General features: G+C 38.8%; 1 protein-coding gene across 1 annotated transcript in view; it reads left to right on the top strand.

Annotated features, from left to right (window-relative positions):
* The window catches only part of THADA (THADA armadillo repeat containing), a 150,025-nt gene that overhangs the window by 107,966 nt on the left and 26,977 nt on the right, over positions 1-15,082 (top strand). Inside the window, exons 32-36 of the mRNA XM_056486272.1 lie at positions 7,328-7,740; positions 8,092-8,213; positions 9,595-9,667; positions 11,488-11,632; positions 14,731-14,862. Coding sequence (XP_056342247.1) covers positions 7,328-7,740; positions 8,092-8,213; positions 9,595-9,667; positions 11,488-11,632; positions 14,731-14,862 — 885 coding nt within the window. The remainder of the gene's footprint in view (positions 1-7,327; positions 7,741-8,091; positions 8,214-9,594; positions 9,668-11,487; positions 11,633-14,730; positions 14,863-15,082) is intronic.

The raw sequence follows: 15,082 nt of genomic DNA on the forward strand, positions 1-15,082 counted from the left end.
CCTGAGTCCAGGTGAGAACATGTTCAGCCTTAGCTTTGTATGTATTTATTTGAAAATTCACAGGTTTTGAACAGAAGGAGTTAGAAGCAGAGGTCTGTAGAGTTCCAGATCCATGTGTACATGAGTACATGATTTCCTGTGCACTCAGAGATGGTTTTGCAAGAGATGGGACACAGGACAGGTGTGATATACTGTTTCATTAGATAAAATTCCTCTCTTCTGAGAGGACTTGTCATAGATATTTCTGCTTTCAGATCTTCTGGAAATTGGTGTTAGAAGCAAAACAACAAGATGAGAGTATTACTGTGATCTGCAGTGCTGGTAATGCAGGAGCCAGAGTGTTGAATTGCAGTGATTCAGATCTGGGGTGCTCTGTCTCTCTCTAACACATGAAGAATGCCACAAGACAGAGTGGTCACATTTTCCTTCTTGCTCACATCTTGAAAAAGTTTTCTTGTAGTGTTTTGTCATTTCATGAAGGGAAAATGGATGCAACTCTCTATAATATACTTGGCTAATAGAAGTGCATTTTGGCCAGGATTGTGTTCCAAAAAATGGCACTTGTTGATACAGCCCTGTCAGCATAAGTGAAGTACGATGTAGAACAGAAGAAGGCAAAGATGAAACAAAATTTTGCTAAAGATAATCCTGCCAAGTTGTTACTTTATCCTGAATATATGGTGTCAATCTGCTGGCTGGTTTGGCCTGTTGTCAAGTATAGTGTCTTCAAAATTCAAGTTTGATGGGAAAGAGAAGACATTTAAAAAGGATGTCACATAGGATGAATCTATGATTTAGGAAAAGAGGCCACTTGTAGCCTAACCAAGCATTTTTCCTTTCTACATTTGAGGTGGAAATTAACCAAACTCAGTGTTGTTGTCAAACATGGGAACAGTTACTTAGTATTTACATGATTAATCCTGTTAATAAAGAGATTGTTTTGACATGAAAATGCAGCAACTAGTATTCTACTCTTACTTATTTTCTTTCCTTGAGTTTTACAGAAACATACTTCCATTTTCTTGCTGTCTTCCAAATATCTAAACCTTCTGTAGATGTGGCTTGGTTAAGATTCTTAAATGCTGCTCACAATCTAAAGAAATTATTGCAAAAAATACTGTGCACTGCACATGTGTGGGTGTATGTGATCAGAAAAATTGACTGTTAGTTCAACTGTCTGCAGGTTTGTCAAATACAAAATACTGTTTTAAATAACATACAGTGCAAATGCCATTTTCTTGGTTATGTATGTCCTTTTTAATTAGAAGTTATAAAATACATTGATAGAAATAATATGGATCATCAAACTTCTGGATGCTTTGCAATACTTTGCAAGGACAGCACAAACTGGTCTTTATATAGGAGTCTCTTAAATGTCTGCCTGAATTATGAGATTTCTAGGACTCTTAAATAGCCTTTGAAGGCTATGGCCACTTTTTTTCTGCATCATACTTCTTAATATTTTCTTATTTTGGAAAGAAGGTAAATGGTAGCCTAGTTTTTCCTGCAGGCTAACTTAAAAAATGTTGATTTTTGAATGGTAGAAATTTGACAGGGATAACTAGGTTGATTATTTTAGCCACACTTGAACTTTCTTTACCTAGATCCTTAAGAAGTGTGGCTAAAGAATTATTTGAATAAAAACACTGGCAGCTTGTTAATGCATGTTTGGGTTTTTTGGTCTAATTAGCTTAAACTTAAATTCACTCTTAATGAATTGAAGGCAGTTTTTGTTTATGTTGTCAGAAATTACATAAAGTTTGCTGGTGTATTGACTGTGGCACTGGGTAAATATTTTTATTTTGGCTTAAGGAAGGTAAAGATTTAAAACATATTTACAGGATCATCTAAATGCTCTGTGCCTACTAACATTAAATTGGACAAGTCAAAAGGAAATTTTTTAGGTACTCAGTGTTCTAATTCAATGCAGACAGGAGAATGAAGAAGTTGAGGGTGGCATTGTTGAAAGTCCAAGACACAGGGAGTGACTGGGAGTTGCCTGGACAGTAAAATGCCAGAGGCAGGACAAGTGAGGGATGCTGAAAGGGTCCAAAGACTGACCAAAAGTTAGTGTGAGACAGAAGAACAAAACAAATGGGCCAAGGCTGAGAAGAATAAATTTTTGGAGAAAGGAGATGGATATGTGTAACACCAACAGCTGTCAATGAAGCACTGGAGGGCAGAACTTGTGTCACTGGTGGAGGAGGAGGAAAGTAAAAATGTTTTTAGAATGATGGCAGAGACAGTGATCAGAGGAGGCTTGTGGAGGGTAGGCATGATACTGCTGGAATGCTATATTGAGCAGGGAATATGGAAAATTGTTCATGAAATAAATGACACTAGGGGAAAGTGGAAGTGGTCATGTTTATTAATGTTAGCAGTTAAAGTTGTGAAGACAGAGACTGCTTATCCTTTCAAAATCAGATTCTCTTTAGATTCCAACATGTACCACTGACTGACTTGCACTGTCTCTGTGGGATTTTATGATTTTACATGAATGCAAAATACTGGAAAACTCAGTGCTGGGCCAGAGACAAGCTGTAAGAAAAATTATGTGTAAGAAAAAACAGGTGTTTCAGTGTCCAGATATAATGTTGGGGCTTTCCCCCTTCTTTTTTCCTTTGGAAATTTTCCCTTATGCTGTACAAAATGCAGTGGGATGCTTGTGTCCTCATCAATAAATTATCTGTGGATTCTGGTAATCAGTCATGTAGTTTTGAATCCTATTGTGAGTTCTGATGCCTAGTCTCTGATGTTGAAGAAGTTGCAGATGTCTTTAAAAGAAAACATCCTGCTTAAAATATGCCCTTTTTATGATCATCAGCAATCACCTTAGTATGGCTGTGTAATGAAACAGACTTTTCTGTTCTCTTTGTGGTTTTATTTCCATTTAGCAGTGACTTTGCCTAATCCACTTTTAATAAAAAGGAAAAATACGAAAGAAAATACTTCTTAGTATTTGTCTAGGAAAATCTCTTGGCACTGATTACCTCTCAGCCTACTCCCTATTCATATGATCTGTTCAGATGTTCATGGATGGTAGTTTGAAAGTAGATTTTAACCTCAGTTCATAAACAATAGCTCTTTCTTGCAGGCCTTGTTGAATAATGATGAATATCCAGATTTTTGATACTCAGAACTCCTTCCCATAACAATATACTGCATGTACAGCAGCATTTTATTGCCATTTTTGTCTGCCCTTGCAGAGTGTCAGTAAGGTTTCTGATGCTGGTAGTAACTCCCCCATTTTCCTCTGCTTTGTTCCTTTCTTCTGGAGCCTTTAGTAGGAATATGGAAGACAGTTTGATTGCTTGAGGACCTACACACAGAATTTAATCTCAATGTTTATCTAGAAGTGTGCAAGTACTTAGAGCTATACTAATCACATGTACAGAAAGGAAGCTCCTCACACAGTACAGCTGATGGACAGAAGAGTTGTCCACTTGGCAGTAGCTAAATAATCACTGTGAAATTACCAAATCCTACAGAAATGTATCAACCCTGCAAGGAGGTGAAGCAAGTTTTAAATATGGAAGGAATTCAGATTACTTCTCTGACTTCTGAACAGACTATAGTGCCTCTAAGATGAAATATCAGCTGATCTATCTATCAGCTGATGGTTTGTTACTTCCTGAGCAGGGATATTTTTGTGTCCTTGTGTCTGTATGTATCTACATATTCTGGGAACAGACTGAATAGGTCCAGCCTGCCACTGCAGGGAAGAGCAGAAAAGAGACAGGCAGGCTGCAGGTTTGGGAGCTGCTACATTTTGAGGAGGTTTATAACTGGAGGTTCATCAAGTCTCCTAACTCCATTCTGCTTCTCTTCCCTTCCTCTTTATTTTCAGGTGGTGAAAGGCCATTTTACTTCATATCCATGAGAGAACATCAGTTGATTACAAATAGGATTAAAGAAAACAGCCCCTCAAACCTAGATGCCATGACATAGATGATGTGTGCATGTATCGGTGTGGGGGACACGAAGGGGTTGAGGATGTTTGTGTTGGGTGTTGAAGAGAACCAAGTGGTTGTGTAAGATCTCTCCTGTACTAGAAGCAGCCTGAAATTCTTCCTGTCCCACAAATGAAGCAATCCTTAAGGGGGAAAAATAAAATTAAATCCACTTAATTCTTGGGGGTTCTTTTGCATCTGTTAGCATACTGGAGAGACTGCTGTTTGCCAGGACCCTTCTTTGGTCAGCCAAAATTTGTTCTTCCTTCTCACAGCATTTGGTCATTCAAACTGTACAGTGATGTTTGTTTGTAAATAAAAGTATGTCATTACTGTATCTTAACAACAGAGGCTGACATTTACTTTGGGAAGCAGTGTGGTTTTCTGGTTTAGTTGGAGATTTTGATGTAAGCCAAAGGAAAGAGTTTACTTAAAGCTAAGCAGACGAGAAAACATTTACATGAAAGCCTGGAAAGATTTCTTAGTGCTGAAGTTGGAAGCAGGAATATTTCCACTGCATTGTAACAAGATGGGGCATTCTTTCCTTTTGTACATATTTGTGTGAAAAAAGAGTGTTGGAGAGCATGTGGAGCACAAGATAAATGCAGAAGGATTTGCTTTCTGGTGTGCTGAGGCTAAGCAAATATGCAGACAGTCTTATTTGTTGACAGTCTTGCCATTGAGGCATCCAGTTTTAAAGAGACTGTCTGTAAAATAGATGAACCACAGTGTCCAGTCTTTCACAATTGCATGGGAAAAAAAGAAGTCATCCAGAAGGCTTCCAAAGCAGAAGTATTTGATATGTACAGAAAAAGAGAATCTGTTGCCGAAGACTCTTGTCTCTGCAAGCCAGTAGTTCTGGGAGTGAGTAGTTCCGCTGTGTTTTTTATATTAAAGTAGTTTCCCCTTCAAAGATGAAGACGTAAGGAGAAGTCGTGCTGCCTTGCAAGATACAAATGAAAGTTTGCTGAGTTGGAAGGTCAGTGCACAGTCAGCTCCTGGAGTCCATGGGAGGGTCACCACTCTATCTGAGCCTGGGTTGCAGGCTCTGGCAAAGTTGGGAGCATTGACACCAATGAAATGGAAGACACCCTCCTCCCTTCCCCTATTTTTTTTCTTTCTCTCTTGCTCACTCTATCTCTTTCTGTGTGCACCTAATTCTGCTCTCCCTGCTCTGGAGCTTTGACCTTCCATCGTGTCGGATTTCCCATTCCTGCTTGCGTGTAGCTCAGTGTAGGGCAAGGTGGACAGGAGCAGGTAGGAGCCTGGAAAGGGGTAGTGCTCCAAAGCTGAAGCTGTTTCTGTTCTTGGACTGAGCTGTTTGACCTTGAACCTTTTTCTTTCGGCTGCCTGGGATTATTGCTGTTGTTAAACTGCTGTCTGTGGAGTCGGGCTGTGTAATAACTGAGGCGAAGGCCTAATCCCTCTCCAAGGCAACCAGACAGTTCCGAAATTCAGGAATTCTGGCACTGTATACATGTCGTGTGACACAGGCATTAATTCTAGTTTGTGCTACGATGGCAGTGTGTAAAAGCAGTGTGCTTGGAGGGGGTTTAGAAATGTAGCAAATAAAATATACAAGTTTGCATTGCTATGAGACGGAAGTCAGCTGTGTCACGTAGAGGATAATGCTGTGAGACAGCTTTGCACTGATACTGGAGCTCCTTTGACTGCATCAAGTCCCTTCAGAAGAGGAACTGTAGCAAAAATGTGAATGACAGAGCTAATGGCTGGGCAATATGTCTGAATTTTTTTTCAAATACTAGATCTTTTTGAAGCATGTCCAGAATTACTCAGAAATGGTTCTGTGTTATGTGGTAGACAGTGTACAGCTATGTCAACTTTCTGTGTAAATGTCAAACAAATTAAGATGGCTTTGGAAGAATCTGAATATGAAAGGGCAGGATATATAACTGTAAATAGAAGGCTTAGAGAAATGTCTTCATGGACAACAAAATGAATCTATATTTGTGCTGTGGCTTCGTGTCAAATTCAGGAATTTAGTAGGACTACTTGGACAGGCTTTTTTAGCAGTGCTCAGTGTTTAATTATAAATAGCAAAGATACATGGCAATGAATTGTCTTCTTGCAGATACTAAAGAAATGTAAGCTAGTTCAATCTTTGTATTTACCTTTAGTGCACTTTTACATTTAAAAAAACCTAAACTTCCAACATCCCCTAGTACTAGTGACACTGTTCTCTGTTCTTCTGTGATTTTCCCCTACTTGCATTTGAATTTTGTGGGGTATAGCATGGTCATTTACTTGCACTACTTGCTATACAGACTGAACTGGGCAAAATGGTTTCAATATTATAAAATGATTCATTCCTGCTGATGATGGAGAAGAATGTTGAGCTCAAGGCACATGAGTATTTCAGTCTAGGTGGGTGTGAGATAGCACCATTGATGACTTTTTTCCTTTCATTTTGTGTCTACGCTGCCAGCTCTGCTAAAGCCTGAAACCCTCTGGTGTCACAGATGGCAGTGGCCTCTTTGTTCACTCCAGGAGGTGGCCAAGCACTAAAGAAGGTTCTCAGGCTGTGCTGGGCCATGTGGACAAGGTTGCACCAATGTAAATGGCTGAAATATCTCAGTTCTTTTTCTGTACATAAGATTGGTTACAGTGCAGCTCCTTCATTTTCTTAGCTATGTTAACTGTTCAGATTGAATAAGAATAGGAGAAGTATCCTGGATTTTTTTAATAAGTAAATTCTTTAGATTGATACACAGGACAGGTGAAGGACAGGTCCACTTACCTCAAAGGGGCATCTTAATAGCATTTTTTTCTGACTAAAATATGAGATATTCAATGTTATGGCCCCTGTCATCATTTCTTCTGATTTCAGTTGCAGCTGAGTAGTCTGACAAACAGCACTTGGTTCAGTCTGGTCTCCGATTTTAGAGCTAACTATCTACATTTTCCTCACATATATTTAATAGTTTATTTGTGTTACTCACTTTTTGCAATGATAGATATGGTAGGCTTGTACAATTTGCAATATTGCATTACTAGCTTGTTTTAAAGAAATACTTACCAAACAGATGTAATTGGTAAGGATTGCAGGCAATCTGCAAAGTACTGTAACATTTTTTAAGTTGTTGGAAACTTTCAGCTCATGTGTTGAACAGTCATAGTTCTCAGAAAACTTTGTGTCCTTGCTTCTTTTGATTTAAATATGAATACATGTGATATCTAGCAAATCTTTTTTATAATTTGGAATCAGGTTAAAATGAAGGAGAACTCTGATTTTCATTTCATGCCTGAATTTACCTTATGATACCTTTTGCATACCTGATATTTGTCAACTTCATGGTCTGGAGCAGATGGTAACATCATCTATTTGTTCACTTCACTAAATATTACTCTCATTCCAGGGATGCAGTTGCCTGACTTTTGGGAAGAGATGAAAAGAGTAATTTCAGATTCTGAATTGGTGTCTGGTATTCCCTACTCATCTGCAGTACCAGGACTGATACAGTATCTCCAGAGCCTCACCAAACTTGTAATATCAGTGCTGTCAGTGACTGCAGGTGCTGACATCCAGAGCTGTGGTTCAGCTGCTGCAAAGGAAATGGCCAAGCCCTCATTGTCAGTAGCTCATCTCCTGCACTGTGAGTTCCATGAAGTGCGTCTGCTGGCACTGGAAGCAATTCTGCAGTGGCTGAAACAAAGACATTCCAAGCAGATTGCAGAAGGAAGAGGAGGTGTATTATGTTTACTCACTGATTTGGAAGACACTCTTCTCACAATGGCTCTGAAGGAAACAAATCCCCAGTGTTTTTGCAAGGTAAGAGGGTGATTTTTTATTGACATTTTGTATGTTATCAGTAAATTAAAGTTTTTAATTTCTATGTCATATTTGTAAGTTTCAAAAATATATTTCAAACATGCATTATGCTTTTTAAATATTAGGTGAGTAGTTGGGGTTTTTTTTCACTGCACAGGAGCTGTGCAATAATTTTGTAACAGATGTTCTTGTGTAAAAAAGCAAGAACTTCCTCTTTCCTTTCTTAGAACTGTCCAGAGAGACTGTTTGTGTTCTTGGAGTGAAGCTTAAGTCAGTGTTTTATTGATCTCAAATATGCACATTTCTGTTGAGAATGTCTGTAAATTCTTTGTTTGTGAATTGTGTCTGCAGGTGCTGGAAATCCTTTATAATATGGATCTCAGAAATGTGCTTCCAAAGACTGAAAGCTCTATAAAAATGAATCCAAATGAGCTCTTAACCTGGAGTTTAAACCTTGCAGATATCTCCAGCAGGTATGGTCTGTCATGCATGTTGAAATACTTACATTTTAAAAACTTCCAATATTGAACAGTATGCTGGTTTGGGACTGCCCTTTCATTTAAAAATCTGTGTTTCAGAAAAGAGAGTGTGGCTTATTTGAATAAAGTGGGTTCTTGAGAATTTTTCAGAGAAGTAAGGCCTTTATCTGAGTTATTAAAAAGGCCCACAAGTCATACTAGCACCTTATTAATGTCCAGTAGTACAGTTCCTTAAACAAGAAGTTACTCTGGCTTCCCTGTGGTAGCCAGTGAGCATAGTTCTTTCTGAATGGTAATTGGGAAACACACACTTTACTGTATAATTAACAAAATATGATCCAACTATATACTCATTTGCTGTGAATCTGCTGTTCCTCCTGTCCTGGTTTGTGAGCAGATAGTTTGTGGAAAGAATGTCAGATGTCATTGAGTTTGTTGGATTGGCAGAAATGATTAATCCGAACCCTTAGGGTGTGCACTCCTTATACAGTACTCATATGTAAAATCAGCAGAAAGCACTGAAAAATGTGGAGCCAGTTTGTGGTTCCTGCTGAATTAGAAGCTGTGTCCATCCATTTGTAATGTAATGGGCAAACAAGCTTACAGTGTCCAGGCTCTAAGAGTATGGCATTCTGTTTCTGATAGTTGTTTAAGCCAAGTAAATATTGCAGTCCAGTGTTAGAAACATTAAATATAGAGGCTATGTAGTGCAGAACAGCATTTTATAGCTGTGCATATCTGTTGCTGATTTGCACTAAATTGTTCAGGTTCAAATGATGATGATGATGAGGAGTGGTCATTTCTGGGAAGAAGTAAGATTCTGGTGATAAAATAAAACTGACTGGTGCTGTTAGAGGGAAATGGCTGAAGTAGCAGGCCTTGCTGCTCAGGTGTTGCCATTCCCCATGGTGGGAATAGGCTTCAAAAGCCATGGTGCCAACAGCCATGTCCTTAGATCCTGCTAGGCAGCAGGGAGGCTTGGAAGCTGGCAGTAGGCATCTAGAAGCATTTCTAGCACCTGTAGAAGAGATATTCCTGCAGCTAAACACCAGATTCAAGAGATTCATTTGTTCACAATTTAAAATAATGTCTGGTTTATTTGACTCAGGTTCCATTTTGAAATGTGTACTTCTATGAGAGGTATGTAAATAGAAAATAAACATGAGAGAAGTGAAAGTAAGGGCATGCTTCATTTGCACGTCAGCTGAGAACTTAGCTAACATCTAGATCTCTAATGTAAAAACTCCAAGTGCTCAGCTTGAAAAATACTCATTGGTGATAATTAGAAATAATTAAGAGCTGGCTGGTTTTCTTCTAGAGATGAAATGATGACAGAAATAACTGGTTTTTTGATATGTTTACCTTGTTTTCTCAGCCCTGAAGGTCAAACCATAGCTCTTAAATTTGCCTCCAGATTGATTATCCACCATTTGCAGAACCATCAGCAGGTAAGGGAAATTGAGCTGGTTAATAGTTTTGTAAGCCTGGAGTTTTCAGTGATTGCAGTAATACAGTTTAGATCCAAGCCCCAAGCTTATGTTTTCTTGTGTTCATTCATAATTTTTGATATTATGTCTTGCTCTCTGAATATACTGCCATGTTCTGAAATGACAGAGCCATGAATATCATCTCAGTACATCCCTCTCAAAGTAATTTCAAGTTAAATACAAATGTAAATATTTCTGATGGAGTAATTTCAGCTTCTGAGCTCATCCAAAATGGTCACTATAATGTGGAAAGGGAAATGCCTGTGGTTTTTAATGCTTATTCTGAGTCCAGCCCATTTACTGAAGTGCAGCTTTGTTGTGGTTTCTTGATTTTTTGGAGAGCCCAGAGGAGAGCACATCAGGTGGGAAGACATGAAGTAGAAGCACTGGTTGGGTGTAGTTCCCAGCCAGCTCAGATGTCTTTTGATTTTAAATTGTCAGTCTGTGATGTCACATATGTATGTGAAAATCAGTGCAAAAGCAGCTTTAGTGCTATTTAAAAATACTTTCAAAGGCACAAAACCCACTTAGTGGATATTTTAAAACAAACTAAACTCTCATGATCTTTTTTAAATGGAAGATTATTTTCCTTACAAAGCTTTTAATTTTCATAGAATGAGCAGCAAAATGGATTTGTATTATATGCTAATAAAGATGTCTCATTATAAAAAATACAAAATCAGATTTGCATGCAAGAATTGAGGAACATGAATTATAATGTTAAATCTTTTTTGTTAAAGGAAAGGCACATAGTGTGAGTACTTAAAGTTAACATAACAAAGATGAATTAATGAGAAATGCTGTAAAAATCTTAACTAGAAATGCTTACAGCTTTCTCTCCTAAGCATATATTCATGGAAGATATAAGAGTTTTGAGTTTGGGAAAGACCAGGTACATCAATTTTCTATCTGAATTCTTTCCTTGGGCTTGCATTCAGTATTTATATCTGTGGAAGGATTTTCTCTTCCATAAGGTAAAAGTTAAGTTCTGTCTTTCCAGATAGTCCATTCATATGTCTGCTTGAAATTTCAGTCATTGTAATATCTTGGGAGGTTTTTATGTTTTGTTTTCACCTGTTATAGAATCTGTAGGACATGCTCTGGCTGTGTTCCCTCTGTGCAGTGCAGCTACATGGCCCTGTACCAGGCAGAATGAGGCAGAGTACAACTGAGGTTTCATTTATTCCTCAGTTAATGAAGTGGTTGAGAACTGGCTGAACAGAAAATCCCAGAGTGTCATAAGCAGTGTCACAGGGTATGGTTGGTCTGTCCCTAGTGGTGTCCCCAAGGGTCAGTACTGGGCCCAGTATTGTTTAACTACTTCATCAGTGACTTGGATGAAGGGGCAGGTGCCTCCTCAGCAGGTTCACTGACAGCACAGATCTGGGAGGAGTGGATGATGCCCCAGAGGGTTGTGCAGCCCTTCAGAAGGACAGGCTGGAGAGATGGGCAGGAGGAGATCTCTGAGATTCAGCAAAGGGCCGGCATATTTGTCCTTGGCTTGCGTGTGTCGAAGGACTGAGGACACAAAAATATGCTTTGACTTGTATGGTCATTGATGAGTCTGCTGTGAAGGGACAGAGTGAAAGACTTGCCTGTGAATACTGCTCTAACTAAAAGAAAATTTCCCAACTTTTGCATGTTCATGTGGGATTCACCACTTTTGAAAAACCAGGCATTTACTAATGAGCAGTATCCCTTAGACAGGCCATAGTTCAGTATGATGGTAAGAGGTAACACCAGCTTGTGCAGCATGCTTCTCACATGTTCTGTGTCTTCAGATTTCAGAAGAAGTCTTGAAAAAATGGGTTCAGCTGATAGTGTATTTTTGTGGAGATGAGCAAGAGACAGAGATGCTGTTAGCAGCTGCTGATGTTCTTAAAAGTATAACATCCTTCCTTCTGATCAGTGAGAAGCTCGTTCTTGGTAAGTAGCTTGAAAGTAATTTTCTGGATCTTTTTTGATGAAATCCATTAATACATGATTTCAAATGTATTGTTTGTGTATGCACAGTAATACATAAAACATAATTATATCAAACAGATTTTTATTTTAAATTTTAATAGGATTTAATTACTAAACATACAGATTTTTAAATTCTGGTAGAAGAAGCACATGTACCCAGCCTCTGGCAATAGCTCTGCAGAAGGGGCACATGAGATATTGTTATGTCTCCAGTTCACTATACACTGCTGTACAGAATTGTTGGCTTGCAATTGTTCTGTGACATGAATCTTTCTGTAGTGCTCTCTTGGTGAGGTGGACATAGTTTAATTTAACACTGGGAGTGTAACAAAGCTGTGCTGGCTGGATTTTGAAATGAAGGGCTTCAGTCTAGAAATGAGAGACAAGTTCTACTAAAAGAATGATTGGATCACATTATTGGATCATCTCCCAGGTATAAGAATTTTTGTCTTAAGTTAACCTTAGACTGTCTCTTTAGAAAACAAGGAAAGAAGGAAAGCAAACAAAACCTACACTGCCTTATTCAACAGTGACTGGGAGGCAAAGCTAAGTGAAATTCCAGTTTGTTCTGGAGAGTAGATGGGGTTTTTCTTTTATCTTTTTTTCCCCTTCTGCCTTCTGTGAATAGAGAATAAGGGGATTTTGTGACTAAAGGGCCAGGAGATATGCAAGAATAGGTGGTAATAGATGATAAAGAAATTATCTTGCATCCTGAACAGATCAGACAGCTTTAGATATTTTTAACTCCATGATACTTCATTCCAGTGTAGTTATATGTTTTTAGTTTAAGAAGCTTAAATCCCTCCATGTGGACTGGATGCATATATCTCTTATACAAAGACAACAATATATTTCTTAATCTGTAGATAGTGGTTTTCTGAAAAATTAATTATTATTTTGCGATGTACCTTTTAAGAGAAATTGGTAACAAATACCAGAGCTAAATCTATTGTATGAGGTAGACATTCCACTATTAAGTATTCATGATATCAGCTCTGAAAATCTTGACCTTCACCATCTAGATAAAGCTCTTCACTGGACAGACATTATTACCATTTTATGTGAAATGAAGACAGTGGAAGTATTGGAGTGAAAACCTCCAAAATGCTGTGCTTCTCATCTGTTGTTATTTATGGATGTGGTCCATAGATGATGGACAACAATTTCCTCTTTGATCTTGTCAAAACAGTTGCTGATTTCCATGCTTTCCAGTCAGGCAGATGTGAAGGTCTGAAATAAAAAATAGCAGCAGTTTATATCCTGTGTAAAATCCTAACAAAACAAATGAAAATAGATGATTAAACAAATATAAGTGCTCTCCAAATAGCCCAGAGAATATAGCCCCAAGGCCTTGGTGGGCAAACCATCTGAATTAGCTCTTTGCTCCTCAAATTGATCCAGGGGAAGAAAGATGCAGAGCTGACCCTTCACAGTACCTAGAATTGTCAGTCTGGGAATCTTCACTGTGAAACTGTCAGTACTGCAGTAAGGAGTTTGGCAAATTAAGGGCATGGGCTGGTGATCAGCTGTAATGATATAAACCCAGAATAATTCCCTTAAAGGGCTTGTGTGCATGTAAACAGCTTTGACTTCTATGCCGCCTTCTGCATCAGCTTGCTTGACCACATGTAGTAAAAAGTGGAAGTTAAAGGAAACTCTGGTTGTATGAAATGAAGCTGTAGTCATTCCCAAGAGCTTCCGTTACTGTTTCTAAGAGAAAGAGGGTGAATGTCTGTTTGTTCTGGGTGACCTCATCATTTCTTCATTACGCTGCTTGAGGGTCCAGAAAAAGTCTTTATGCAAATTCCTTTTGTAGACTTCCACTGCTTCTGGAGATACAGTAGAAACATGTCTAGGTGGGAAATATGGCAATTGAATCTATAAGGGAATAATTATTCTCTCCTAGATTTACCAGTATAACATTATTGAGTGTGTCCATGCTAGGAAACAAAGCAACTTCTTTCTGAAATAATTATACTTCATGCCATTGCCACATAGGGATAAAAACAGATAAAACAGGAATGCTTCTTCTGCCTGTGTAGTAAAGCCTAGAGTAATTTACTTTGGCCAAGCAGTGAATACAGTTGCCTGGCTAGCCTTGTGATACAAATCTCTGATAAACCTGCTAAAAATGTGGTAGAGGAAAATAAAACGCAACTCGTGTTGTCTGTGGTTACTAGAAAGTAATAATCTAACAGCTGGCTGGACCTAAAAGTGACCTTCCAGTGGATTCCTTTAATCAGGACGTTCAACAAGACTTGAAAAGTCAGCTGAAAAATACCCCAGCAAACCTAGGAGTACAGATGAGTGACTTGAGCTAGTCATGCATGGTGTGGCAGCCAAAAGTGGCACAAGAGTTTGCAAGGGAAGTATGGAAGTATGGGAGGTGTGGATTTCCACTGGGGTGGTGTGTGCTGTCTGCCCGCCTTGGGCGTTACCAGATGAGCGCCTCTATCTGGGCACTTCTCTCTGGTGTTAGTCTTAGCTGTGTAATGTAATCACCCCATGGATTAAACTTGTTTCTAGCTGAGAGTGGGTGTAAGGCTGGCAGGGCCTGCTGGTGAGTGGTGGGGACAGGTGGATGTGGGAGAAGGTAGTGATGGGTAGATCCCTGAAAAGTGGGGTCAGTTGCTGTTTCCAGCAGGGAATAGCACTTGTGCCCAGCACTACTGGCAGTTGCTGAAGAAAGCTTGGTTTGGCAGCCTCTGCTCCAGGCAGATTGCAATGGCAATTCCATGATCAGTGTGTTGGTCAGCGATTTTTGAAGTTGCCAAATAGGAATTCTACACTCCTAGGAATTTTAGAAAATTGAGAGCACTCATGACTAAAGTTGAACCCAGATAGAGAGGCCCATTCTCTTATCTGTTGCCCACTGTTTAAACGAAGCTGAGTCTGCCACCTAGATAAGGTTCACAAATTCTGAAAATACTCTGTTCATATTGCCAGTCTTTTTCCCAGCGGTTTGCCAGTGCTTTTCATGTGTCGGAAACAGAGCTCTCTAACTTCTTTAGATGCATATGAGAAATTGAACTCTAACTTTTCTTCACAAATAAATATAGGGTTGTCTGATACCCTTGGTCTATGGAAATGTGTGATTCTACTGCTGCAGAATGAAGACTTGGTAGTAAGGGATGCTGCTGCTGAAGTGATACAAGTGGCACAGTTGGAAAAAAAGAGCAGAGAAGAAACAGGTATGTTAACATTACTTTTAATTATTGTTGAATGTTTGGCAGGCAAAAGTATTTCTCTTCTCATCAAAGATTTCTTGCTAACTGTAAAGTGCTTCATCCATCTCCTATAAATATATACCATAAAAGATAACAGCAAATTTGACACCCACCATGCTTTCTTATTTTGCTTTTACTGTTTGTGGTTTAATTTGCATATGGTTACATGAAGATGTAAAAACGA

The sequence above is a fragment of the Oenanthe melanoleuca genome, chromosome 3, assembly GCF_029582105.1.
Source record: "Oenanthe melanoleuca isolate GR-GAL-2019-014 chromosome 3, OMel1.0, whole genome shotgun sequence".
Lineage (NCBI taxonomy): Eukaryota > Metazoa > Chordata > Aves > Passeriformes > Muscicapidae > Oenanthe > Oenanthe melanoleuca.